Source organism: Drosophila miranda, chromosome 2 (assembly GCF_003369915.1).
Source record: "Drosophila miranda strain MSH22 chromosome 2, D.miranda_PacBio2.1, whole genome shotgun sequence".
In the NCBI taxonomy this organism is placed as follows: Eukaryota; Metazoa; Arthropoda; class Insecta; order Diptera; family Drosophilidae; genus Drosophila; species Drosophila miranda.
In genome coordinates, this window is record NC_046675.1 from 1,649,035 (window position 1) to 1,671,398 (window position 22,364).

The 22,364-nt window shown below is 50.1% G+C and overlaps 10 protein-coding genes across 12 annotated transcripts; 8 read left to right on the plus strand and 2 right to left on the minus strand.

The window, feature by feature from the left end:
- Positions 1–432: 432 nt before the first annotated feature.
- On the minus strand, positions 433–13,951 carry LOC108155351 (protein pygopus). Of its 2 annotated transcripts, none has more exons than XM_017286112.2 (2): positions 12,821–13,951; positions 433–448 (listed from the first exon to the last, which is right to left on the minus strand). In XM_017286112.2, exon 1 carries the CDS (start codon positions 13,880–13,882, stop codon positions 12,827–12,829), a length of 1,056 nt encoding a protein of 351 aa, XP_017141601.1. In that variant the 5' UTR covers positions 13,883–13,951; the 3' UTR covers positions 433–448; positions 12,821–12,826. The 2 variants fall into 2 exon arrangements, with proteins under 2 accessions (XP_017141601.1, XP_017141599.1); XM_017286110.2 differs by lacking the exon at positions 433–448 and adding an exon at positions 12,600–12,771.
- On the plus strand, positions 1,117–5,704 carry LOC108155348 (phosphoinositide 3-kinase regulatory subunit 4). The gene is made up of 9 exons (XM_017286107.1): positions 1,117–1,214; positions 1,278–1,464; positions 1,523–1,983; positions 2,037–2,622; positions 2,676–3,686; positions 3,749–3,962; positions 4,023–4,662; positions 4,722–5,336; positions 5,406–5,704. Exons 1-9 carry the CDS (start codon positions 1,117–1,119, stop codon positions 5,632–5,634), a joined length of 4,041 nt encoding a protein of 1,346 aa, XP_017141596.1. The 3' UTR covers positions 5,635–5,704.
- On the plus strand, positions 6,328–9,224 carry LOC108155349 (G2/mitotic-specific cyclin-B3). Its single transcript, XM_017286108.2, has one exon. The coding sequence runs from the start codon at positions 6,601–6,603 to the stop codon at positions 8,329–8,331; it is 1,731 nt and encodes a 576-aa protein (XP_017141597.2). The 5' UTR covers positions 6,328–6,600; the 3' UTR covers positions 8,332–9,224.
- LOC108155353 (splicing factor 3A subunit 2) lies at positions 10,345–11,512 on the minus strand. Its single transcript, XM_033390113.1, has one exon. It carries the CDS (start codon positions 11,477–11,479, stop codon positions 10,469–10,471), a length of 1,011 nt encoding a protein of 336 aa, XP_033246004.1. The 5' UTR covers positions 11,480–11,512; the 3' UTR covers positions 10,345–10,468.
- On the plus strand, positions 12,031–12,656 carry LOC108155354 (metacaspase-1). The gene has a single exon (XM_017286116.2). It carries the CDS (start codon positions 12,068–12,070, stop codon positions 12,539–12,541), a length of 474 nt encoding a protein of 157 aa, XP_017141605.1. The 5' UTR covers positions 12,031–12,067; the 3' UTR covers positions 12,542–12,656.
- Positions 13,952–14,323: 372 nt separating the features above from the next.
- Positions 14,324–15,064, plus strand: LOC108155355 (keratin-associated protein 19-2). Its single transcript, XM_017286117.2, has one exon. The coding sequence runs from the start codon at positions 14,563–14,565 to the stop codon at positions 14,962–14,964; it is 402 nt and encodes a 133-aa protein (XP_017141606.1). The 5' UTR covers positions 14,324–14,562; the 3' UTR covers positions 14,965–15,064.
- Positions 15,065–16,695: 1,631 nt separating this feature from the next.
- LOC108154560 lies at positions 16,696–17,164 on the plus strand. Its single transcript, XM_017284861.2, has one exon. It carries the CDS (start codon positions 16,744–16,746, stop codon positions 16,957–16,959), a length of 216 nt encoding a protein of 71 aa, XP_017140350.1. The 5' UTR covers positions 16,696–16,743; the 3' UTR covers positions 16,960–17,164.
- A 119-nt stretch (positions 17,165–17,283) lies between these two features.
- Positions 17,284–19,728, plus strand: LOC108155164 (sodium channel protein Nach). The gene is made up of 8 exons (XM_017285829.2): positions 17,284–17,817; positions 17,870–18,076; positions 18,142–18,331; positions 18,389–18,522; positions 18,580–18,847; positions 18,912–19,137; positions 19,193–19,477; positions 19,533–19,728. Exons 1-8 carry the CDS (start codon positions 17,612–17,614, stop codon positions 19,706–19,708), a joined length of 1,692 nt encoding a protein of 563 aa, XP_017141318.1. The 5' UTR covers positions 17,284–17,611; the 3' UTR covers positions 19,709–19,728.
- A 38-nt stretch (positions 19,729–19,766) lies between these two features.
- On the plus strand, positions 19,767–20,921 carry LOC108155169 (carbonic anhydrase 6). 2 transcript variants are annotated; one of them, XM_017285835.2, is made up of 4 exons: positions 19,767–20,017; positions 20,070–20,571; positions 20,625–20,704; positions 20,759–20,921. In XM_017285835.2, the coding sequence occupies exons 1-4, from the start codon at positions 19,874–19,876 to the stop codon at positions 20,906–20,908; spliced, it is 876 nt and encodes a 291-aa protein (XP_017141324.1). In that variant the 5' UTR covers positions 19,767–19,873; the 3' UTR covers positions 20,909–20,921. The 2 variants fall into 2 exon arrangements, with proteins under 2 accessions (XP_017141324.1, XP_033245535.1); XM_033389644.1 differs by having other exon boundaries at positions 19,944–20,017; positions 20,078–20,571.
- A 38-nt stretch (positions 20,922–20,959) lies between these two features.
- Positions 20,960–22,321, plus strand: LOC108155168 (histone deacetylase 11). Its single transcript, XM_017285834.2, has 2 exons — positions 20,960–21,329; positions 21,389–22,321. Exons 1-2 carry the CDS (start codon positions 21,177–21,179, stop codon positions 22,229–22,231), a joined length of 996 nt encoding a protein of 331 aa, XP_017141323.1. The 5' UTR covers positions 20,960–21,176; the 3' UTR covers positions 22,232–22,321.
- The last annotated feature ends 43 nt before the right edge of the window (positions 22,322–22,364 follow it).

The following is a 22,364-nucleotide window of genomic DNA, read 5'->3' on the forward strand; positions in this document are numbered from 1 at the left end:
CACGATCGTCGCTCTTGCTGTTGTCGCTGTCGAACCGCTTTCAAGTTCTCTTCTTGGAATGGTCGTTGGTCAAAGTCGACGTTTTCGTTATTGCCGCCCGCTTTTGGCTTTTATGTAAATATGAGGAACTCCTCTGAATGGTCTTGAAGGTTTTTCAAAACGGCTTGTAACTCTGCTCGGGAACACCTTTGAAATGCTAACAAAAGGGAGTTGAAATTCGTTGTTTAATGTCATTGAATCTTTGATTGTTAATGCAAATCAATGAGGCAAAGGCAAACGAATGCCTGGGCCATTTGTCACCTGGATATTTTGTGGGTTCGGTTCGGTTGGATGTCATGGCCCATTTCGATTCGTTTCGACCAAAATAGATTGCAGTGTGCTCGTTACATAAATTTATAATCAGTTTAATGGGTTGGTCATGCACAAGTTAAAATGTGCATCTGGCTATCTGAAATTATGTTTAATGGTTAGGTTAGAAACTAAAGCTTTAAAATATATAAATGGTTATATATAGAATTTAAGTAACAAAGCACGCATATAAAAATGCAGAGCCCGCGGATCGTTATTTTTTTAAGAAACATCGATGCTTGCGTATATCGATGTTTTCGATGTTTTGAGAGAAAAACATCGACGTGTCATCGTTTTCAAATTTTCCATACATTAAAATATGTAACATTTATTAATTACACTTCTTACGCTAGGTTGAGTTGTTGAGTTCTAGGCAAAACTTAGGTTTTTTTAAAAGGGATAAGCACCTATGCTAGGCCAAGTGGAGGCAAAAAGTTCACTTTCGATTTTACCTGTTCTGCCTATCGTGTCAACTATCCCCAACTTAATAGTGGCGTAGTAATTATGGCTGAGGGAAATTAAGAAAAAATCCTTCAAACAAATAGTTTAAAATAATTGTATCATTAAATCAAGCATATTAATAATAGTTTAAATAGCCATTATGATGATTCTAGTGTAAATATAATGCAATCTAAAAACAGCGATGTTTTAGAACAAACATCGATTAGCTCTAGTGAACAGCTGTTATGGTGCGCAGAAAAAGTTTAATAATAATTGCACTTGTGTTTTCGTAAAATTACTCCCAATTTTCGGCAGACAGCGAGCACGATGGGCAATCAGCTGGTTGGTATAGCCCCCTCGCAGATTTATGCGGTGGAGCACTATTTCTCGGGCCAGTTTGGCAGCGAAATCACATTCAGCTCCAAGTGAGTATCTGGTGAAGATAGAAAAAATCTGCCTATGTTGACAATTTTGTTTCCCGTGCGTAGCATGGGGAGTACACGTTTCTTCAAAGTGGCCAAAGCAAAGACCGAGGAGGGTTTAATTGTTGTCAAGGTGTTTGTGAAGCATGATCCCACGCTACCGCTGGAGGATCACAAGGAGCGGCTGGAGGGCATCAAGAAGACTCTAACCCTGGCGAATGCTGTCAACTGCCTGCCCTTTCAACGGGTGGAGGTTTGTCCATCAATCTCAATTACTGAGTGCCTTGCTTATCTGTCAGTTGTTCCACCAGCTCATCGACAAGGCGGCCTACATAATGCGGGAGTACGTGAAACACAGCCTCTACGATAGGGTGTCCACACGCCCCTTTCTCACAGTTCTCGAGAAGAAGTGGATCACCTTTCAGATTCTGTGCGCCCTTAACCAGTGCCACAAGCAAAAGATATGCCACGGCGACATAAAGCTGGAGAACATATTGATCACTTCCTGGAACTGGATTTTACTCTCGGACTTCGCTTCGTTCAAGCCCACATATCTGCCGGAAGATAACCCAGCCGATTACACGTACTTCTTTGATACGAGCAGACGGCGCACTTGCTACATTGCTCCAGAGCGCTTCGTCAAGACCCTGGCATCGGACGATGATGGGAACAATGGCAACATGTCGGTGATCCATACGGACTCCATAATTCGTCTGGCGCCCAGTTATGCAGGCAATACTCTGCTCCCTGCTATGGACATATTCTCAGCGGGGTAAGTCGATTGACGACCCGAATGGGAGACTATTATTCATGATGATTTTACAGCTGCGCCTTGCTGGAACTCTGGACCGAGGGAACTGCTCCCTTTGAGCTGTCCCAGCTGCTGGCCTATAGGCGCGGCGAACGCGATCTTGTGGAGAAGCATTTGGCAGGGATCGAGAACGAGAGGCTGCGCAATCTGCTGGCCTCCATGATTGATATTCAAGCGTTAAATCGAAAGAGCGCCGAAGACTACTTAGATCAGGAGCGCGGGCAGCTGTTCCCCGAATACTTCTACTCGTTCCTTCAGTCCTATTTGCAAATGTTCTCTTCGACGCCCATCATGTCGCCGGATGACAAGATTCAATGCCTGCACAAGGATATTGGACATTGCATCAAGGTCTTGACCCAAGCACAGGACCTGACGCCCGAAGAGGACGAACAGGATGCCGAGCAGGAGAAGAAGGATCCAACGATGTGCGGCCGTCTGCCGCCAGAGCACGATGGCCTCATATTGATCATTACGGTGGTCACCTCTTGCATTCGGGGTCTGAAGCAGTCCAACACGAAGATTGCCGCCTTGGAGCTGCTGCAGAAGCTGTCCAAGTACACCACATCGGAAACCATATTGGATCGCATATTGCCCTACATTGTAAGAATATTTAAATCTCAAAATTTTCTATACTTCACGTACTTGATTTACAGCTGAATCTGGCCCAGAAATCGCCAGCCAAGGTTCAGGTTCAGGCCATCGAGACGCTGACTGCCTGCCTGAGCATGGTCAAGGACATTCCACGCAGCGATGCCAACGTCTTTCCCGAGTACATTCTACCCTACATCACGGACTTGGCCAGCGAATCGAGTGCGGTGATTGTGCGCGTGGCCTTTGCCCGGAACATTGCAGCGCTGGCCAAGAGTGCCGTCTACTTCCTGGAGGAGACGCAGCGCAACGCTCCGAATGAGATGCCCACGCCACGCTACGAGGCGGAGCTGAATGCCCTGCATGACATTGTGCGGCAGGCGGTGCTCAGTTTGCTGACGGACTCGCAGCCCATTGTGAAGCAGACGCTGATGGAGTCGGGCATTTGCGACTTGTGCGCCTTCTTTGGCAAGGAGAAGGCCAACGATGTGATACTCTCGCACATCATGACCTTCCTCAACGACGAAGACAAGAACCTGCGAGGAGCCTTCTACGACAACATTGCCGGAGTGGCAGGCTACGTGGGCTGGCAGGCCTCGGACATATTGGTGCCGCTGCTTCAGCAGGGATTCACGGATCGCGAGGAGTTCGTCATTGCCAAGGCCATACGAGCCGTGACCATTCTCATTGAGCTCGGCCACATCAAGAAGCCCGCTGTCACGGAGATTGTCAAGGAGACGGCCTGCTATCTCTGCCATCCCAATTTGTGGGTGCGACACGAGATCTGCGGCATGATTGCCACCACGGCACGCAATCTCAGCGCCATCGATGTGCAGTGCAAGATTATGCCAGCAATTGGCGCCTTCCTCAAGGTGCCGCTCATCCAAGTGGAGAAGGCGCACATTCTGCTGGACTGCGTGCAGCCCCCCATACCCAGGCAGATCTTCGACAGTGTGCTGCGCTTTCAGGATATCCATCATTTCCTGGGAGCTCTCGAGGATCGTGCTCGAGTACGCAAGCAGACAAGACACGGATCGCTGCCCCAATATGACGACATGGGACAGACGCTGCGGAATGTGAGTGATATTTGAAGATTAGTGTTCAATCTCTATTAATTCTAACTTTTTTTGAATTTAAGCTCTTTCGACGCCTCACTTCTGAAGGATTAACCGACCTAATTGAGATCCAGCTGCTGGCCATGAAGCCCTTCTTGATAGCTCTGAAACACAAGGCCTCACAGGATCTGGACGACACCGCCTCAGGAAATGGACGCATTGTGGTCAGCCGCAAGCAGGTGGCCTGTCATGAATATCCGCTGGCAGACAAGGCCATCAAAATGCCTGCCGAGAACCGTACGACTAGAAGTCGCCGCATTTCCAGCAGAATACTCACTGATTCCCATACCATTGCAGGATCCAACGAGACCCATGCTCCGGCCATGGTGTCGCCAGCGTCCGATGCCGTGTCCACTCCTCTGGGGGTCGGAGGGATGGCTGGAAGTCCGGCCACAGGAGGTATGGCGTTGGGCGTGCCACCCACTACTGTCAGTGCAGCCACTTCTTTGGGGGAGTACACGATGCCGGAGCGCAACGGCTGGTTGGAGCGTTCTTCAGAGTGCCGCAAAGATTTGGAAACGCTGACCCAGAAGATCAAGAGCCGCTACAATGTGCTGGCCATCTCGCAGCGCTGCAGCTACGACAAGCTGGTGACGCCCTATCCGCCAAACTGGCGTCTCAATGGCACCCTAGTGGCCCATCTGCACGAGCATTCAGAGTCTGTAATCAAGCTGGCTTCACTGCGCCCACATGGCTCGCTCTTCGCCAGTGGCAGCATCGATGGCACCGTGCGGCTGTGGGACTGCAGCAAGCTGAACGGCAACCAAGGCATCAACAAGTCCCGTCAGGTGTACTTTGCCAATACCCCGATCTATGCATTGGCCGCCTGCGATAGCGGACAGTCGCTGGCCGTGGGAGGCAAGGATGGCAGCCTACTGATGATGCGGATCGATCGCAATTCGGCCAAGATGACGCTGCAGCAGGCCCTGGAGCAGAAGTAAGCATCAGTGTTCAGTGTTATTTGATATTTTCAACAGCCTGGATGTCTCCTTCTAGCGAACACAACGATGGACCCGTTGTGGACATGCATGCCTACGACCAGGCCACTCAGAGCGTCATCGTGTATGCCACGCTCTATGGCGGCATTGTGGCCTGGGACACGCGCATGCAGCACAGTGCCTGGCGGCTCCAGAACGAGCTACGGCACGGGGTCATCACCACAATCTGTGCCGATCCCACCGGCTCTTGGCTGGCTACAGGCACCAGCGGCGGCAAGCATATCTGTTGGGATTTGCGATTCCGTTTGCCCATTGCAGAGATAAAGCACCCGGCAGACTCGTGGATCCGAAAGGTGGCCTGCCATCCCACAGAGCCGTCGTATCTGATCTCAGCCTCGCAGTCGAATAACGAGGTGTCCGTGTGGAACATCGAGACGGGTCAACGACAGACGGTCCTATGGGCCAGTCCCGCCCCCGTGCTCACCAACACCAGTCTAAATGATCCGGCCACAACGTGCGGCATTCTCAGCGGAGTTGTGGATGGAGCGCCTTTCATTCTGACAGGAAGCTCGGATCAGCGCATCCGGTACTGGGACATTGCATCGCCAAAGAACTCTTCGCTCAAGGTGCCAGCGGCCAATGATAACCTGACGGATGTGGCATTCAACTACAGGCAAGTGACCAGGATTAATGCTTTCTTATAAGGTAATTGTTTTATTTGAATCTTTTTACGATTCTTCAGTGCCCGCCTGATTGACGGCAGCCAGGTGATTGAAGAGCAAGTCATTTCCATGGGCACCGGCGATTCCCAACAACTTCGAACTTCGACGGAGGAGAATCCCCGATCCGGGCCAGACATGCCCACGGCTAGCCATAGGGACGCCATCACCGACCTGCTCATGTGTAAGGACAAGGGCCAAATCTACATAGCGTCGGCATCGCGCGACGGTGTCATCAAGCTGTGGAAGTAAACGCCTGCTTATAGTATTTAATTATTCAACTGTGATTAGCCTAATAAACTGCAATATGTGTATCCACCAATGCGTTTAATTCCAATTATTCAAATACGTATGTCTTTCATTTTGAATTTAAAATATATCTGATTTAAAGCCGTTTAACAACAAAAGAATATACACCAAAATATGGACATATGTATGTATATTGATATCGTCGCCAGTCCTATGCAAGATCAGTTACAAATTGCTACGAACCGCCTCTTTGCCACCCTGGCCTATCGTTCACAGCTAGCTTACGGGGAAGTCAGGGGTGTTTCCGACCTGATAGGCCAGGGGACGGATGAACAAAAACAAACAAAACTTACAACTTAACAAAATTCGTTGGCACTCTCGTCAGCGGGGATACTTGATGTTTTTATCCCTAGCGTGGTCCCTCCCTTCCGTGAGCACCACTTTTCAATTTCGCGCGCTGCCTTTTCATATTCAGGGTCCCGCTCGTCTTCTCGATCTCGTCCCGTCTCCTTCTCTCCCACGCAACTCTGCCACTGCATACCAGGATCCACAACAGATGCCGCTCTCTTTTCCTTCTCCAGCCCTGACTATCGGCTCTCTCCAAGACCGCCCATAACAAAATATATTGTCAACCAAAAATATATATCGATATATACATTTCAGCAACCCTACCAGAAGCGTCTTTCTTGTCTGGCGCTGTTTTTCGATTTTCTCGTATTCTTTATCTTTTCAAGCGCCGTTATGATCATAGTGGGCCAAGCGTCCTACTCACGGTGAAAAAACTTTATTAGTGAGTTTGTGTGCCAGCGACGCCTTGAAAACAACAAGAAATCAAATCGTCGTAAGTAAGCAAACTCGAAACAGTATCTGAAACGTGCCAAGGACCGATCAACGCCACTAATAACAGCGCTAAGCGAGAATCTGCTGGAGGACTAAAAGTGACAACAACAAAACACAGGCTTTTACAAAATGGCGCCCACAAAGGCAAACCGGGCCACCGTAACCACTCAGGCCGCCATGAACTCGCTCCTCACCATGGGGGTCACAGGCGCACGCAAGGGTCTGAGCCGTCGGGCCGCCAACAACAACAACAATTGCAACATTGACCCCAACGTGGAGAACATGCAGACGCGGGGCAAGCGCAAGGCCGACAACAGTCCGATCAAGAATGAAAAGATCAAACGCTCTGCCCTGGGCAACCTTACCAACAATGTAAAGATCATGACGCTGCATCAGGGCGAGGAGGATGCCAACCAGCAGCTGGGGCCCAAGAAGCCCACGGTCCAGCAGTTGCAGGCCCTGCTAGATGCTAAGAACAATGACAACCTGAGTGTAAATGCGTTTGCCACCAACAAAATCATGACTCGCGCCTCAACCAAGACAGACGATTCGGTGGAGAACTGCCACAAGGTGTTGGACAAGATCGAGGAGGCTCTGGCTCGCCCCAAGCCGCGCCCGAAGGCAGTGCCTAGCAAGAAGACCGTTCTAGCGGAGGTCCCCAATCCCAACCAAGTCCAGATTCCCGTCTTGCCGCCGCCCATGCAGAGTCTGGCCGCTCCCCAAGCCCAGGCTCAAGGAATGGCCATCAAGCCGGTGCGTCGCATTTCCAACGACTTTAACAAGACTGAGGATAGCTTATATATGTCAGCCCTGGAGGATGTCTCCACCTGCGGCGACTCTTTGCGGCTCTCGGGCAACTTTGAGGCGGCGCGTCGTCGCTCTGCCAAATTCCAACAAAAGACTGAACAGCCCCTTGTGGAGGCTGCAAAAACAGCTGCTTCTGCTGCTTTGGCGCCGGTGGTTCCGCTGCGGCCCGTCCCTCACGACGTGGAGGACTTTGACCAGAAGAACTGGGACGACCCCTTCCAGGTCTCGCACTACGCCATGGACATCTTCAACTATCTGAAGACACGCGAGCCGGAGTTCCCCATTGAGGATTACATGCCAAAACAGATCCACCTGACCACGTGGATGCGGACCCTGCTGGTTGACTGGATGGTCGAGGTGCAGGAGACGTTCGAACTCAACCACGAGACCCTCTATTTGGCTGTAAAGATCGTGGACCTCTATCTGTGCCGCGAAGTGATCAACAAGGAGAAGCTACAGCTTCTGGGGGCCTCTGCCTTCTTCATTGCCTGCAAGTACGACGAGCGTCAGCCGCCCCTGATCGAGGACTTTCTGTACATTTGCGACGGGGCCTACAACCACGACGAGCTGGTCAAAATGGAACGCGAAACGCTGCGCATCATCAACTACGATCTGGGAATTCCTCTGTCCTACCGCTTCTTGCGCCGCTACGCTCGCTGTGCCAAGGTCCAGATGCCCACTCTAACGCTGGCTCGCTACATCCTGGAGCTGTCGCTGATGGACTATGCAACAATTGGGTTCAGCGACTCGCAGATGGCATCGGCCGCCCTCTACATGGCCCTGCGCATGCACGCCGGCGTCGCTAACCTGGAGCAACAGACCTGGAGCTCGACTCTGGTCCACTACACGGGCTACCAGCTGGCGGACTTTGCAGAGATCGTGCCCGTCCTGAATGCCGGACTCCATCGCAAGCCGCGGGCCACCATCAAGACGATACGCAACAAGTACTCGCACAAGATATTCCACGAGGTGGCCAAGGTGCCCCTGCTCAGCAACCAGGAGCTCTTCCAGAACAACCTCGATGTGGAATTGAACGCGAGCAATCTGTCGTAGGACGTAGGACCTCAAACACTAGCCAAATTAATAACGAGCAGCATCATTATACGCTTCAGTTAGGCTCTAAGACGCTTCAGCCCCAAAAAAAAAAACAGCAAAACCCACCTCGGAAAAAAGACTACAACGGAACCACCTTTGACCCCATCCCCCATCCCCCATCCTTTGACCCCATCTCTGTCCAATGTCCCTCCCCCATTCCCTGTCCCTGGCCCATTCTCACAAAAGATTATATATTTTATTTAATTATTATTGTGACCTTTGCATTTATAATCATGTGTTTGTTCGCATTGCATTAATAAGATGTAAGGAGCGCTCTCTGTTTGAATTATGTTTTACTGTTCAGTTTATTTTTTATATACTCTATATCTATCTTATTATCAGACCCATTTCATCCCATTAGTCATCAGTGATCAGTTCCAACAGCTCTACTGCAAAACGCAACAAATTATGTTATGATGTAAGATATTTCCAGCATTTAATAAATCTATATCGTAAGCCACCAAAGCAGACATGGATCGCCATATGAGTTATGTATTCCCAGGACAGCTATACTAACAACTAACAGAGGCACGTGTGTCCTGTACAACCTGGAAACGCACCGCGTATCGCGGACCGCGCACCGCTAACAGAACCATCAACCCTCATCGCATCCTACTATGTGTATTCTTATGTATATGTTGTTAATGCTGTCGTTTTTTGTTAAGCCATTCATGGACTCGCGGCCACCCCCCTCCCATAACTACCACTACGCCACTCCATGTATGATGACGTTGCATTCAGTCATTGGCATTGTCCAAATAACTAGTTACGTATGTATCGCACTCCATGTTATGTATGTACCCCAGAATACCAATAAACATTTACCACATATGTGTCCGTTCGAAAAATAACAAACTAAATGTGTCGCAAATGCGGGTGGTAATGGATCAATCTCGGAAGATAAATATGATACATATATGAGAGCATGGAAAGAGACGACAAGTACTCAAACTTAAATGTGGAGATGCTTGATTCTGGCGGAATGTCTATGGTACGCAAAATCTCTTCTAATATTTTCTTTAAAGCCAAACTAAATTGTGTCCTTTCTTTTGTTTCCATTGATCAGCTGAGATCTCTTCAATACCTCCAGCTGAAAGCAGAAAGATCTTCAATTAGGGGTGAGTGCACAATCTTCCATGCTCTATTCCATTTCTCAGCTATGTAATTTTGTATCCCTTAGATATTCCAGCCATGAACACGAACAGCTGATGGCAGCGGCAAGGGACATTAAACTCTCTCTAGAAATAGGTTCGGTTCGATCTGTAACAGGTAAAACTATTGCCCATCCCATAATCTATGTATGACTGTCTCTTTGTTTGTGTGAGTTCTACTCTCAGTTCTGGTTTCCTTGGGTTCTCTGATTTTGGCGCGGTCGTCTGTCATTTTAGCGCCAAAATTTGTTAAGGATTTGCGCGGCAGGCTGCGCATGCGCCGCAAGACATCACGGTCGGAGGGTTCTTGGTTCTTGGTCCTTGTTTCCCGTTCCAGTCCCAATCCGCTGCACACATAACCGATTTCTGTCGCTGCAATTGAGACGAGACTGAAAAGGGGACCACCGTCGTTCTGTCTGTCTTGTCGATCTGTCTGGCATGTCCCTCAGTGTGTGCCTCTGACGTTGATTTTCTACCACCTTTCTTGGTCCTACGGCTGCGGCTGCTCCTTGCCTTTGTGCCCCGCTCCCTTTTTGGCAGCCTGCTCGTCAGGTAGCTTCGCTCCCTGTTCCTGTTCCATTGTGTCCTCTCGCAAGAAATAAATAAATGTGTTGTGTGCAAGGATACAACAAATCGTGTATGTATGTACATACTATATATGTCCATCGAGAGATGAATGCATGTTGCTTTCTTTCTTTCCGGTTCGGCCGCTACGGACCTGGATCTGATTGCCTCTCTGTCGTCCGCCTGAAGGTGCAACTGGGAACAGGCCAACATTGCTAATTACTTTGGTTGGCTATTGGGTGTTGGGTGTTGGGTGTTGGGTGTGCAAAAATCAAGTTTATTCAGAGGCAGACAGAACAGCTGCTCTTTGCCTCAGAGGGTGTTGCGGCTGGCATCCAACTTATGACTACGCCTCTCCTCCAGATGGGAGGACTTTTATTTCAAAAGGCCGGTGAATTGAAGGCGCCATTGTAGCCGCCCCCATAGCCGCTGCCATACCCGAAGGTATTGTGGTTGTTCAGGACATCAAAGGATCCCTTGTGGACGCCATCCTCATTGTACTCGGTGTTCATGGAGAACCTGTGGTCCCAGTGCTCCGGATCTTGAGCATCGTGCGTCGGATATCGGCTGTGGTGCCTGCTGCTCTTGTGTGGGTAAGAAGGAGCTGTAGCACCAGCTCCAGCTGGAGGAGCTGCCCCAGGGTGCACAATCACTGGAGGAGCTCCTGGTGCGTAGCCAGGATATGCCCCAGGCTGCGAATAGCCGGGGAATTGGGGCAAATAAACTCCAGGATAGACGTAGCTGGGATACCCTGCGGGATAGGCACCTGGAGCGGCCGGCTGCGGAAAAGAACCTACTCCTGGCTGTGGATAGGACGGCACTCCTGGCTGAGGATATGAGCCTGCTCCTGGCTGTGGATATGAGCCTGCTCCTGGCAGTGGATATGAGCCTGCTCTTGGCTGTGTATAGTACGGACCTGGAGCGGCGGCACCCCCTGACTGATGGGCTGCATTTCCAGTAGGAAAATGAACGGGAGGCTGAGGAGGACCTGTGGTCGGGTATCCAGGAGGTGGATAAATTCCTGGCGGAAGCTCTTGACCAGGCTGAGCAGCTGGCAAAGGCGGAGACTGCGATCCAACATAGCCGATCAAATTGGAGCCTCCTGCTCTCGAAGTGGTTCCGCCTTGCTCGTGACCATGTGGATCATCGATGCCGGGGCCGCCATAGGTTGTTCCCGGCTGAACGCTATCGGGATACAGATGCGAGTTGAGATTCGCCCGCTGGTGGTGGCGACTGCTGCGGATGCCTCCAGTCAGCGTGGAAGCCAGGTTGAAGTTGGTCTCCTCATCCTCGCGGCTCTCGTCGCGACTGAACTGCGAGGCTTGACTGCCGACAGTCAGGATCAGGGCCACAATCAGGGCAGCGAATGCGATTCCACTCCTCCAGGCCATAATGTCACGGCAAGACTAAGCCGCCAAAGCTCTTGACGCGTGTTTTTGAAGCTCAAAAAGAAGACCAACTGAGCGCTCAGCCGAGTTCGTGTTTGGGGTTATCAATGGGCTTGGGGGGCTCATTGGCCTGATAAGAGTGCTCGTCATTGAGTGTTTTTTAAAGCTGGATGAGAGGGGTAGAATGAAAGATTCTTGGAAACGATTGAGGGTCTAAACATTGCTTGTGAAATCCCCAAATCGAGTCTTTCAAAGCGTAGATCTTTAAACGAAAGAAGACCTACATATGTTAATTTGCAATCGATTGAGCCACACATTAATGGGGATATTCCCAAATATTTCTCATATTCCATCACAGCATAGATCACAAACTGATCGGATCGTCGTTATACAAAGGGAGAGCTTTCTCAGACGACCTTGTTTACTGCTTAGACACCCAGAGGAATCAGCATTGCTATATGTACGAGTACATACTCGCAGATCGTCCAAGGTTCTTCTACTCCACTCAGGCTGCTTATCGCCATCTGGCGCAGTCTATAAAAGATCGCGGAGAAGCCAGAGAAGATCGCAAATTGTACTGCGCATTCAAAGATGCAGCTGGACGCGAGATTGTCTCTATCTATTGTCGTTCTACTCCTCGTGGGGCGAACCACAGCACGACCCACTTTCGACAAGATTGCCGGGGCTCTGATCGATGCGCTGGATGATCGGCCACAGTACTACCCACCACCCCCAAGACCAGGACACGCCTACGGACCAGGTCCCCTCATTCACGAGGGCTACGAACAGGGCTACGACTACTACTACGGAGGAGGATATGGCTACGGCTACCAGCAGGGGCCTCCGCCACCGCCGCCACCGCCACCAGGAGCTTATGGCTACTATCCGCCCCCCCAGCGAGTGGTTCCGTCTTCTGGCTACTATCCTCGCAGGGCACAGGAGCCCTATAGCCATGCCCATGGGCACCAACCCAGAGATCAGGGCTACAGTCAGGGATATGGAAGATCGATCGGATCAACTGGAACACCTGGATCCACTGGCGGCTACAAGCAGCGGGGTTACTAGCGTTCACCTGTAATATCACTTTCTCACCCGTCATCCCAATCATCTTTCCATCTCTCCATCTGTTTATCAATGTGTAATTTATTAAATTAAAATTCGTGAATCTTCGTCAATAGTCAGAGGCTGAGTCTTTGTTCACGGGCTCCCGAACCTGTTTACAGATCACCGATCGCACAAAGACGATCTTGAGCCCCGTTGGAAGCCCTGCTGCTCTGAGAGTTGCATAATTACGCCTATAAATATTTAACAATTGTAAATGTTCTACTGAAGAATCTCACCCACCGACTCTCATCTCCGCACATCGATGTTCTCCGCGCGTATCTCCTGGCTGGGCGGACGGTGGATGTATCGCGAAGAGCTCGGGAAGATGACGTCGCGCTGCTGCGAATCCTCGATGGAATGCAGCGATGGCTTCGGCGATGGCCTGGCGGTGGGCAGTGGCACAGCCGTGGGCTGGAGCGGCCCGAGGGGCGGCCGATTGGTGCCTACGATGAGGGTGCTCTTTGTGGTCTGTGCCGGTGGTCGTGGCTGGAATGTAGGCCCTACCTCGGATGGTTTCGGTGTCGTTGGAGGAGTGACGATCGGTGGCGGTGGTGTGGTGGATTCTCCGCCATTAGGACTGTTCCAATTTGTGAAGGGGTCGCTGGGATTGGGTTGATAGTTGTTGCTGCTGTTGTTATCCCAGCCCGGACCTGTTGGTGGATTCATTCCTCCGCCTTCGCCTCCCCATCCAGGATTCAGTCCTCCGCCTTCACCTCCCCATCCAGGATTCATTCCTTCCCCTCCCCAGCCGGGTCTTTGCGGTGGTCCCATTCCTCCTCCGCCCCATCCTGGTCTTGGTGGTGGTCCCATTCCTCCTCCGCCCCATCCTGGCCTTGGTGGTGGATTCATTGGTCCTGGACCACCTCCCCATTCACGTCTTGGTGGTGGACCTCGTCCTCCTCCATTATTGAATCCTGGTTGATTGTGGTTGCCGCCTCCACCCCATTCCCAGCCTGGAGGCCAGCCAGGTGGAGCTGGCTGTCGATTGGGAGATGATGGAGGGCCGCGTCCGCCCATGCCATGGCCGTGTCCACGATGATGCGGTCCACCCATGCCCATGCCTGGCCATCCGCCACCACCTTGCTGCTGTCGTTGTTGTTGTGGGTAAAAGTTGTTGTTGTTGTTGTTGTTGAAGATTCCGTTGAGGGCTCCGAACCCGGGAACCTGTGCTACCACGGTGAGTCCTCCGGCAGAGGCGACGGCCCTGCCACCCGAGGTGAAGGCGAACTGAGCGCCGCACGTGCGGACCCAGAGCCAGGCGATACAGGTGATGGATACAATGGCAACCGAAGATCGCGTCATGATTGAGTAATGGAGCGATCCGACGATCGCCCAAGCACTACGACAGGCGGATTCTAACTGTGGGGGGGAATTTTTTCAGTCGTATGCGATAATCGTGGATGCTTGACCGATCACTGAAAACCTGTCTCTGTCCCACCATTGGCGGTGAGAGAAGAGAGCTCCCACAGAGATCGCTCGCTCTCTAACGATCACCGTGGCAGTAATCTTCATAAACAAACAAAAGCCGAAAAAACATCCACTCAAGCGTCAAGTGCTTCGTCTTGCCTGCTGATGATCTCTGGATCTTTGTCATTGCTTTGGATGTGGAATGGGGATGTCCGCTGTCCGTTGTCCGGTCTGCCGATCTACCAGTGCGTGGCGCATGGTGCGTGCCCTGCATGCTGATCGTGACAATCCATCTCATATATATTCAGCATAATCCATTGAGTCGCGACTCTGACCAGTGCGCGCGCGGTCTGGCCCCAGATCTTCCAGAGATCCCGACTGTTTTTATGGGAATACGAGCTCGAAAAATAAACCATTTCAACCAGCTAGACCGCAATGTGTCACCATCTTCATCAGCATAATAGCTCCCAATCAGATCCCAACTCCGTTCCAAGGGTATAAATAGAGGAGCACTGCGTAGATCGGCGGCCAGAACTAGAAGCGATCCGTGATAGAAGAACACAGAAAAATCCATCATGAGAATACGAGCTCCCTTGTTGCTGATCCTCACGATGCTGATCGCCAGCTGCCTGGACTGGAGCAGTGCCTTGTTCCTAAAGAGTTGGAAGAAGTACAAGGGATCCGGAGGAGTACAGAACTATGGAAACTACGGATATGGGAACTCTGGTTACGGGTACAATGGTTATGGAAACAGTGGGTATGGAAACTACGGATATGGGAACTACGCTGGTGGCTATGGGTATGGCTATCCCTCGTACCAGTCGTACGGTTATAGAGGCGGAAGACGACCCAGCTCTGGGCAACGCCAAGGACGCACCTACTCGGAAATTGCCCGAGTCCTGAAGCCCGATGGCTACGTGGGTCTTGGGGGCAGCCGTTTCCTGCCCCGTACTCCATTCTCAGTCCTCTGGGGCTGAGATTAGTTAAGTTTTCGTTATTTAAGCACTATTATGTATCATCTCGAAATAAAAAGAGTGAAAGTTCCATCTACTAATTGGCTATGCCAATTAATTATAACTTCAACGTGTTATGTGCATCACTTGAGCGAGGCTGTGATTCGTTTATAGTAGTCTATAGAAATTTATGATCCAACAAGTGATCTCCAACACTAGACGCGTCCAGCGGCCAGTGTTCATCACAGGAACGTGACGGAAATGCGAATGAGAGCTGTCGTGCCTCCGTTTTGGATGTTTGCAGGTGGATTGAGCCCCCTGCTGCTCACTCGGTTATTGGGATAGTTACAGTACATTCCCCTTGATGACACCTGAAGACCTTGAAAGCCAAGATCTGTCTGGTAATTCCATGGGACTTTACACACTCATTGGATTAACATTTATTCAGAACATTTGAATATGAAGATGGGATAGTGCATTCCTCTAGGGGAGGTATGCTAGTGGGGAGATCTTCAAGCTAGAAAAATTAATTGGAGTGATTCTATTTGTAGTCAGCGTATGGAGTGATGTATTTGTATGCGGATCTGAGACACTATGGGGAATACGGGTACAAGTTTGGAAGGCATTTGAAGCTGATCTCTCAGTTATTCTTATGGGAATACGAGTATATTTCTATACGACCCTTTAAACTGATCTCTCAATATTTCGTATAGTAGTCATAAAACAAAAAACCTGCTGAGGAGGATTTCCTTCTGGAAATTCCATTAAATCTTACTCATTCATTGCAATGGACGTCGTTATAATGATTCTGCAATAGGAATGCATAATACATAGAGTAGAAGCCCCTTTCCCATCGAGAAATTTCTGAGAACGCCTTATTAATCAAGAAATTTTCGTTAACCGAGTGACTTACACACATTTCCCAGGCCCCGAACTGAATAATTTTTATGATCTTAATGACCCGAAACGGTGTGTAGTGGAGTGGAATCATCTGACTGGATCATCAGGGCATACGAGTGTGGTATATATAGCCTCCTATATGTACCCATTTAAGTACCCATGATTCAGGCTGAGTAAGTGAATCAGTTTCTAGGACTTCCCCCTGCGCACTTGGTGCATTTAGGAAGCGATAAACAGAAACCAGATCTGAAAGATCTCGACCCAAAAACCTGACATTACAGGAAGGAAGAGTGGAAGAGTCGAAGCATGTTATGCCACGAGTATTTGCACCAGACATGGCAAATGTTTATGCAAGAATTTGCTAATATGACTCGGCGCACCTACCTATGTATGTACGTACGTCATTACCGTCAGAGTCGTCAGAGTTGTTAATTAGAATTTAAATAGTGAGAGTCCCAATGCTGGGCTTGGGGTCTAGCCGTGCGAGTGCTCGCACAGGCAAATCATTCACCTGGCAATTAGAGTCAAGATCAGGTGCGGAGCATAGATGTGCTGACTCACTGGAACTACTCGTACTTCTCGTATCTATCGATCGGATAACGGGCCGCTCCGCTCAGTGTGAATGACTTGCTTCGGGCGGCGTGTCTGTAAATATTGAGAAAACAAAACGATCGTAAAAAGCACAATGATCAGACGACGGACACTACGTGAGCAGAATGAGACGCAGTCTGTTCTTTCGGATTCGCATTCGGATGTGGGGCCAAAACCTGATTGATAAGCCCACAGCTGAGAAAAGCAAGAACCGATCGGTTCAGTACCTCCATCCGAACAGATCCATATAAATAGGACAGTCGGCGGCAACACTGCAGCTCAGTTCTAGAGGCACCATCTCCACAAGCAGCAATGGCCCACACCAAAGGATTTCTTCTCAGCCTGATGGCCGTCCTGGTCCTCCTTCTCTCCACGGCTTGCGGCTCTCCCGCCAGAGGATACTTTGGTTCACCCCAACGCGGAGGACGCAGCTACACGGACATTGCCCGAGTGGTCAATCCCAATCCATACGCCTTCGTTGGATCCAGAAACTATCCCGGTCAGCCCTTCTGGCCAGTGGGAAAATGATAGCTTCCAGAAGTCTCCTCTTATGGCTAAGAAGAGTACAAGACTTGACTCAGGTTTTCATGGTGCAGTGGACTGAAGTACCTGAAATACTCCACCACTCTAGAATAAGCTAAGATATAGTAGTAGTCGTAACTTAAGCAGTGAGTCGAAACTATACTGAAAGTATTACTAAATCGGAAAAATAAATGTTAACTACTCAGAGACCTAAAAGATGTGTTGATTGGAGTTCTTTTATATATACTATTCAGTGTGAACCTTTTTAGTTTCTACTTGCAAAGATTTGGTCTGCTGGAAAATTGTAAAAAAAAGAATATCCCCATATCTTTTATCAAATTAATAAGCTGAGAAATATATTTGTATTGCCCTTACCAAGTCTTACCAATTGTTGGTCAAGTCTGTGGTTTATATGGAATCGAATTTGGAGAACATTCCTTTTCTATCCTCCCTTACATCATGAGTGGCATATTGTACCCTCACATTAACACTAATTAAGCAGCTTTTAATGAATAATTTCCATTAAGGACAACAGCCACGCCCCTTCCATATTTGTTTCCAATGGAAATCTATGACAGAAACTTCAATCGTCAACAAGCAGTCAGCAACAGCAGACAGAGTCGAAGAACATTAAAGAACAACGATAAGAGTCGTCAACATGGTTAATACGGAGGCCACATCGAATGCCATATGGTGGATTAAGAACCCAAAGAATCCGAAAGCCAGGAGAACCAAGGGACCTTCTGGTCTGCGCAAGAAATCATTGGGATCAGCTTTTTGCTTGGACATGGCTGATCTGCTGCGAAACATATCCCTGCAGGGATACAACAAACTATTGTCGCCAGATATAACCCTAGGACAAAGGTGGGATGCGGAAATACACATGTTACGATGACTCTTTCTTTCTTTCCTACAGAATGATTTGGCTGTTGCTTCACACCACCACAACCGTCTCCCTAATCGTGGTGCTATCTTTGACCTGGGAACAGTTTGTGGCCCAGTCCTTTGTGACCAATCTGAAGGATCCGCTCTATCCTCTTGAGAATGTGCCCTTTCCGGCGGTCTCCATATGCTCCAACAATCGCATTTCCAGGGTGGCAGCCATCAGATATGCGACCGAGCTGTGAGTTTTCCAACTACTGAAATCCTTAATCCAATACGATTCCTTAAAATTGTTCCTGTGGACAGACAAGCCCAAAGTCCAATAAGTCGACCCGTGGAATACTATCTGGAGCGTCTGCTGTACCTTCGAGAGTTCTACGTTCATGTGGGTGTCGTCGTGGACACAGACGACTTTGGCAGCTTTCAAACGTTTCTCGACGTCTTTGGGACTTGGGACAACGAGACCTTTTTCGACACCCGACGCATCATGAAATTGGTGAGCTTCAAGCTGAGTTTCCCCATTTAAATTGATCTGTGAAGTGTGGCTTTTTAGCTGACGCCCAAATGCCAGAGCTATGTGCTCAAGTGCACACTGGCCAATGTGGATATTCCCTGCTTCAGCAAGGCCGCCTTCCAGGAGAGCCTCACCCAGTACGGCCCCTGCTGTACGTTCAACATGGAGAACAGGTACGTTTTTGTTCGAAAAAATTAAGCAAATTAAATGGGTTTCCTCGGCTGAAACAGACTGAAACAGCGCAACTTCAAGAATCGTCTGGCCAGTGCAGAGCTCGGTCTCACTGTTGTTCTGAACTCCAGCCACGCGGACCAGTTTGCGCCAATCCTGAACACCGATGGGTACATTGTCCTCATCCACAGTGCAGACAACTACGCTTCAGTTACCTCCTCGAATGCGCTGGAGATGTTTCCCGGCCAGCGGGAGGAAACTTCCCTGCAAATTCACGCTCGAGTCGTGGACACCGATGACAGCTTGAACTCCTTCTCCCCTTTTGGTGTACGGTTAAGGAGCATTTGCACATGCTTCAGAAATGGTTCTCACTTTGTTCAATCCGTTCCAGAGACACTGTTACTTTGACTACGAGGCCCAGACTTCCAGTAGCGAACAGCAACGACTGCTGAGGTCCACTTACACCTTTCCCAACTGTGTGACCAGGTGTCGGATTCGCAGCATAATAGCCCTATGCCGCTGCCTGCCATTCCAGATGCCGCTCGAACTGGTGGAGAACCTCGATGGTGTTGTCTACTGCACCCTTGGCCATGTACCCTGCATCAATCAGTACTTGTGTGAGTGGATGCCTTCCGCCAACAACTGCAGATCTCTCTCATATCTCTCCCACAGTCAAGTGGCGCAACGTTTTGACGGAACGTCATATGATATTCGGTCTAGAGCGGGAGATCGAGGAGGCTTTGTACTGTCCACACTGCCTGCCCTCGTGCAACGACGTCCTGTATGGAGTATCCTTGAGCGCCCTGCCCATCGACAACTACTTGGCTACCCTGAAGCTCGATGACAACAACCAGACGGAGTTCGATTCGGATATCTCCGTTTTGAGGGTCTACTTCGGCGATCAGTATGCCCAGTACTACATCCGATTGCTGAATAATGCCTGGTTCGAGGTGTTCAGTGAGTTTCCAGTCTTGTCCTCAGAGATATGGTCTTCATATGTTGGGGTTTCCAGGTACCATTGGCAACATCATGTCCATCTTTGTGGGCTTTTCGATGGTGGCCATCTTCGAGATCCTATACTTCCTGTCCAAGCACATTTACATTGGCTGCAATCGCATCGTCGAAAAGAACCATGACGACAGAAAGGCCAAGGAGCTGGAGGAAAAAAAGTTGTTCATATGTCCATAGGAAAACCATCGGAAATCAATCCGAACATCAAAGAATTCCTCTATGAAGAACACTTTTCGAATATACTCAACAATAAATTCGAACCATTTCGAATTCTGAAATTCATCAGTATCCAAAAAACACTTACTCTTCTGGTCGTAATTTAAGTATACCAAAATTGTCTGTATGTTTCATGTAGTTAGATATTTCGCCAAGGTCTCGGAGCTATCCAGTCCAAATCCTGCCAGTTTCAACTATGATAAGCAGGGCAAGGATTGGCAGGTGGAGCCCGGAAAACAACAGTCTCCCATTCCGTTAGTCCAGAGTGAGGTAAGGACCTTCAATGGCTTTCAACACACTAAGTTAAAGGTCTGCCCCAAAGGCACTTAGGCACGAGGCCCGACAGCTTGTGTTCTTCAACTATACGAAGCCCCTGTACAAGCCTTACCTGACACACAACGGGCACACGGTTCGCATGAACATTTCAGAGACAGTTGAGAAACAGAATCCCGCTCTCGCTGGGTCCAATCTGAAAACGGTATATTTGGCACAGCAGCTGCACTTCCACTGGGGCTCCGAGAGGAGCCAGGGATCGGAGCACACCATAGACAGCCAGCGGTACGACGGAGAGCTGCACATTGTCCACAAGAACATCGCCTACGAGAGCAATCAGGAGGCAGTACATCATCCAGATGGCTTCGTGGTATTGGCTGTCATGCTGCGGTGCCCGGAGGTTCCCCAAATGGAGTCGCCAGCCATGAATGAGATTTGCAAAGAAGTCAAGCTGCTCAGAAAGTGCTACGACTCCTCACAAGTGAAGGCTGAAATTTCACTGGTAGATCTGTTTGCTGGCATCGATATGGATATATTTTTCACCTACAAAGGTTGGTTCACTTCTGTGGGGATTTGCAGATTATATTATCCTCCCGTCTCATAGGCTCCCTTACAACACCGCCATGCTATGAGACAGTGGACTGGTTTGTCTTTCCGGACACCCTGGACATACCCAAGGAGATTGTGAGTATAGCCTGGCACGTAAACAGCATCGCTACTGATTCCCATTTCTTGTAGTGGCAGAACTTCTGGCAGCTGAAGGATCGCAGTGGCAAGCGTCTCATTAATACGTATCGCGACTTGCAGGCTCCCAATGCACGTCCTGTGTATCTTTGTACGGGCCAAGAGCCAAAGGAAATACCTAAAAATCGTCCAAGTGAATTATAAATTTTGAAAAGTGCAACTGCTGTTTTACCTACCTCTCCAGTGACAGCTTTATAAGCTTTCCGCTACCCTCTAGAACGCTTAGCTTTGGAAGCTTTACGCCAGCTGACGCCCCGCTTTCGGCCCCCAACCCCAAGTGGCAGGCCGTGAATGCATTTTCCAGCTGCGTAGCAAATCAACTGGTGTCGCACGGAAGTGTTCCATGCACTTTCTTTAATTACAGTCGAGAAAAACATGAAAGGATTGACCGGGGGTGCTGCACCACAACGTAATGGATCGAGAGGAAATTGTATGGGTCAGGAAGGAGGACGCACGGGTCCCCGGCAAGCTGCCAATCGTCTATTCAAAGAGCTACGCAGTGCGCTTCCATGGCCTTGAACGCCTGCACCCCTTCAACGCGGCCAAGGGCAAGCACATACACAAGGTATGTATGCCTCGCCGTGCCGCCCACTCGCTTGCCACTCAGGCTCTTCTCTGCCGCAGGCTCTGTGCGCCGAACTTTCGCTGGTCGAAGGCAGCTTCTACGAGCCCGAGGAGCTCACCAAGCACCAGCTGCGTCGCATTCACACCCGCGAGTACCTGCGCTCACTCCGGTGGAGCCTGAACGTGGCCCGCATCGCCGAGGTGTCGCTGATGGCTTTCGTTCCCAACAAGTACCTGCAGCAGGCCTATCTGCGTCCGATGCGCTTCCAGGCGGCCGGCTCCATTCTGGCCGGAAAACTGGCCCTGGACTATGGCTGGGCCATCAACTTGGGTGGCGGCTTCCACCACTGCTGTTCGAACAGGGGCGGCGGCTTCTGTCCCTACGCAGACATCTCCTTGCTGATTGTCCGTCTCTTTGAGCAGGAGCCCTGCCGCGTACGCCGCATAATGATTGTCGACCTGGACGCCCACCAGGGAAACGGGCACGAACGCGACTTCAACAACTGGGAGACTGTCTTCATACTGGACATATACAATGCTTTCATCTACCCCAGAGACCATGCCGCCAAGCTGAGCATTCGCTGCGGCGTGGAGCTGCAGAACCAGACCGAGGACGCCTACTACTTGCGGCAGCTCAGCCGCTGCCTGATGCAGTCCCTGGCCGACTTCCGGCCCGATGTGGTCATCTACAATGCCGGCACCGATGTCCTCAAGGGAGATCCCCTGGGGAACCTGGACATCTCCGCCGAGGGGGTCCTGGAGCGCGACCGATTGGTGTTTAGCACTTTCCGTGCCCTAGGCATCCCGGTGGTCATGCTGCTCAGCGGTGGCTATACGAAGGCCTCCGCACACGTCATTGCCGATTCAATTGTCAATCTCCGGCAGCACGGACTACTGGACTGAGGGAAGACATCGGTTTTAAAGAGAACTTGTATTGATATTAGCAGTATTTTACGAGTGACTCACCGCAATGGATGGAAATGTAACTCTGGCTGATGAGTGGATGATGGAAACGAGCGCTGTGAAAGGAAACATG

Coding starts and splice junctions, on each gene's coding strand:
- LOC108155348 (XM_017286107.1), top strand. CDS start 1,117: ATGGGCAATCAGCTGGTTGGTATAGCCCCCTCGCAGATTTATGCGGTG. Junction 1,465..1,522: donor TGCCCTTTCAACGGGTGGAG/GTTTGTCCATCA, acceptor TTGTTCCACCAG/CTCATCGACAAGGCGGCCTA. Junction 5,337..5,405: donor GATGTGGCATTCAACTACAG/GCAAGTGACCAG, acceptor ACGATTCTTCAG/TGCCCGCCTGATTGACGGCA.
- LOC108155349 (XM_017286108.2), top strand. CDS start 6,601: ATGGCGCCCACAAAGGCAAACCGGGCCACCGTAACCACTCAGGCCGCC.
- LOC108155353 (XM_033390113.1), bottom strand. CDS start 11,479: ATGGCCTGGAGGAGTGGAATCGCATTCGCTGCCCTGATTGTGGCCCTG.
- LOC108155354 (XM_017286116.2), top strand. CDS start 12,068: ATGCAGCTGGACGCGAGATTGTCTCTATCTATTGTCGTTCTACTCCTC.
- LOC108155351 (XM_017286112.2), bottom strand. CDS start 13,882: ATGACGCGATCTTCGGTTGCCATTGTATCCATCACCTGTATCGCCTGG.
- LOC108155355 (XM_017286117.2), top strand. CDS start 14,563: ATGAGAATACGAGCTCCCTTGTTGCTGATCCTCACGATGCTGATCGCC.
- LOC108154560 (XM_017284861.2), top strand. CDS start 16,744: ATGGCCCACACCAAAGGATTTCTTCTCAGCCTGATGGCCGTCCTGGTC.
- LOC108155164 (XM_017285829.2), top strand. CDS start 17,612: ATGGTTAATACGGAGGCCACATCGAATGCCATATGGTGGATTAAGAAC. Junction 17,818..17,869: donor GATATAACCCTAGGACAAAG/GTGGGATGCGGA, acceptor TCTTTCCTACAG/AATGATTTGGCTGTTGCTTC. Junction 18,848..18,911: donor ACTCCTTCTCCCCTTTTGGT/GTACGGTTAAGG, acceptor AATCCGTTCCAG/AGACACTGTTACTTTGACTA.
- LOC108155169 (XM_017285835.2), top strand. CDS start 19,874: ATGTTTCATGTAGTTAGATATTTCGCCAAGGTCTCGGAGCTATCCAGT. Junction 20,018..20,069: donor TTCCGTTAGTCCAGAGTGAG/GTAAGGACCTTC, acceptor TCTGCCCCAAAG/GCACTTAGGCACGAGGCCCG. Junction 20,572..20,624: donor TATATTTTTCACCTACAAAG/GTTGGTTCACTT, acceptor CCCGTCTCATAG/GCTCCCTTACAACACCGCCA.
- LOC108155168 (XM_017285834.2), top strand. CDS start 21,177: ATGGATCGAGAGGAAATTGTATGGGTCAGGAAGGAGGACGCACGGGTC. Junction 21,330..21,388: donor AGGGCAAGCACATACACAAG/GTATGTATGCCT, acceptor TCTCTGCCGCAG/GCTCTGTGCGCCGAACTTTC.